This window comes from Pundamilia nyererei, unplaced genomic scaffold (assembly GCF_000239375.1).
Source record: "Pundamilia nyererei isolate P.nyererei 1_Seehausen unplaced genomic scaffold, PunNye1.0 scaffold02497, whole genome shotgun sequence".
NCBI classification, from domain to species: Eukaryota; Metazoa; Chordata; class Actinopteri; order Cichliformes; family Cichlidae; genus Pundamilia; species Pundamilia nyererei.
The window spans coordinates 3431-5960 of NW_005189898.1; the positions used below are offsets into that span (position 1 = coordinate 3431).

The 2530-nt window shown below is 33.2% G+C and overlaps 1 protein-coding gene across 1 annotated transcript; it reads right to left on the reverse strand.

Moving 5' to 3' along the window:
* Positions 1 to 321: 321 nt before the first annotated feature.
* LOC102211308 (olfactory receptor 1500-like) lies at positions 322 to 1257 on the reverse strand. The gene has a single exon (XM_005755683.1). It carries the CDS (start codon positions 1255 to 1257, stop codon positions 322 to 324), a length of 936 nt encoding a protein of 311 aa, XP_005755740.1.
* Between the last annotated feature and the right edge of the window lie 1273 nt (positions 1258 to 2530).

Genomic DNA, 2530 nt, shown 5'->3' on the forward strand with positions numbered 1-2530 from the left:
AGCTATGAGAACATTAATCAAAAGTAACAGAGGTTATTATATCAAAATGGAAAGACTGATTCCTCTTTTGGAATTAGGGTACCTGTAGGAACAGATATTCCATGTTTATATTATGTATCATCAGTACTATGAATGTTAATATTACTAGTAATATTTAAGCCGCAAAATAAATAATACAAATGTCATCTCTTCAAAACATGGTGACAGTTTGGTAAATAAATTAATGAAAGTGATTTATTTTCCATTTTATATTTCTTTCCACAGATACAATGATGGTGTAAAACTCATTATAGAAAAAATGACTGTACTTAAGATCCAGTTTTAATACAAGAAGTTATTTTTGCCCTGACAAAGCAGCCCTTTTAGGTGTTTTGAAATTTCCTTCATTTTGAGCCCATATACAAATGGATTAAACAAAGGGTGATAGAGCACTATTTGTAATGTCATTACTATGCGTGCAGTTTTTGGAAAATCTGCTTCCACCCGAGCTATGCTTACATCATACACAAAAAACAAACAGGCACTAATTAAAACTAAGAGATGGGGTAAACAAGTCTCTGCAGCTTTCTTCCTAATTTCTTTACAACTTTGATAAGAAACAATGAAAATTGTTGTGTATGTGAAAACTATGAAGAGCATAGGAAGTATTACAAGATCTAGTAATGCAATCACACCAAAGATGATAATTAATCTTGATCTTTGACACTGAAGAGTGTAAACTGCATTATTACAAAATATTCCTTTTATATTAGAGTCACACAGTTTAGCTTCAGCACTCGCTATTGCTAGGACTGCAATATGACAAGCAGGTACAAGCCAAGCTATGATCAGGGAAATACTCACAGTGGTTTTTCTCATGATAATATGATATTGTAGAGGTTTACATATAGCCACATATCTGTCATAGGCCATGGCAGCCAGGAGAAAAAATTCTGAACCACCTAGAGTGTAAAACATAAAAAACTGAAAGAGACAGGCTGAATATATTGTGACTTGTTTATCAGATAAAACGTCAATCAAAAGTTTTGGGTAAATAGTTGTGCTGTAAAGAACAGAGTTAAGTAGCAAAGCAGCAATGAAAATGTACATAGGCTCATGGAGGTTTTTATGAATCCAGATTAAATACACAATAGTAGAATTAGTGCAGATTATTAGAATATATAGTGTAAACATAATAAAAAAGAAAATATATCTGTACTTGTTAATTTCCGTGTACCAGTCCAGAGTTAGAAAGGTAACATTTAACTCTTTATCCATTATTGTTTTCAAAGACAAAACATTTGCTCATAAAACTAATTACATAACAAGTATGAATGGAAAACCAAAAACAAGACAAAGACTTCACACAGTCATACGAGTATGTGGCAGGTTTTTATTATTTCGCCTTATCCTCAAGGGAGGGAGAGTTCTGAAACACCATTGTTCTACCTTTTATAATTGATGCTTTGGGAATGTACAATTAATCCTTCTTTTCTGTTCAATGTGAACATTCAGGATGGCAACACTATCTCTCCTCATTAAAAAAAAAAAAGTAATACCAGAATTAGATGTGTAAACAATGAAGAGCAAAAAATAAAAATGAATAAAGTCAATAAGAACAATTCTCTCTCACACAGTAATTTCAAGGTGCGAAAATGTGCTTTAAACATAAAATAAATGTTGTTCTCAAATCATTGATTAGGTGACTTCATAGTAGTATACATGTTGGTGATGTCCTTTGTGTAAAAACTGTTCAGTTTTGTGTGTCCTGTATCATTAGCCCAAGGACAGAAATTCTTATACAAACTAAGTGCAACAATGTGCATATGTCCAGAACAATATAACAGTGGGTTATTTGATTATGTTCATCAGTGTGACAGCCTGGGGGAAGAAACTCTCTCTGTAGCATCCGGTTTTTGTAAACAGTGCTCTGTAGCACCTTCCTGAAGACAGCAGTTTGAAGAGTTTATGTCCAGAATGTGAAGGGTTTGCAGAAATGTTTTCTGCCCATTTCCTAACCTGAACATGTTCTGGATGAAGGGAGTCCCTCAAGGTTCAACATTTTTTTCCTCTGGTTGAACTTTCAAATGTTCTTTAGTGTTTTATGGCAATACTTACACTTTCATCATACTTTGAAATTGTTATTGAAAGTTTTACTATTTATGGGTGCATGATGGAAAGTCTAAACCAGGGGTATGCAATCTGTTTGATGATGAGTGCCATTAAAAATTAAAAACTAATATTTCCTCAGAGGTCAATGTGCCATATAATTGCGTTAGCAATAAATTTAATAACGCTCTATACTTTATCGAATTATATTTGTTTGCAGATGTTGGCAGCTATCAGCGAGTAGTTATCAGCTCTTTTGAAACAAAAAATGACACTTTTTATTCATAACAAGAACTCCATAACAGCAAATGAACTGTACAACGGAAAATGCAAATGCTATTTATGGTCTCCTCACAACAATGATAAGAAAAATAAACTGGGCCAATATGGCATGTTTGTTAATACAGAGATACACATGTTAATGTGATCTCTGTTCTCCCAC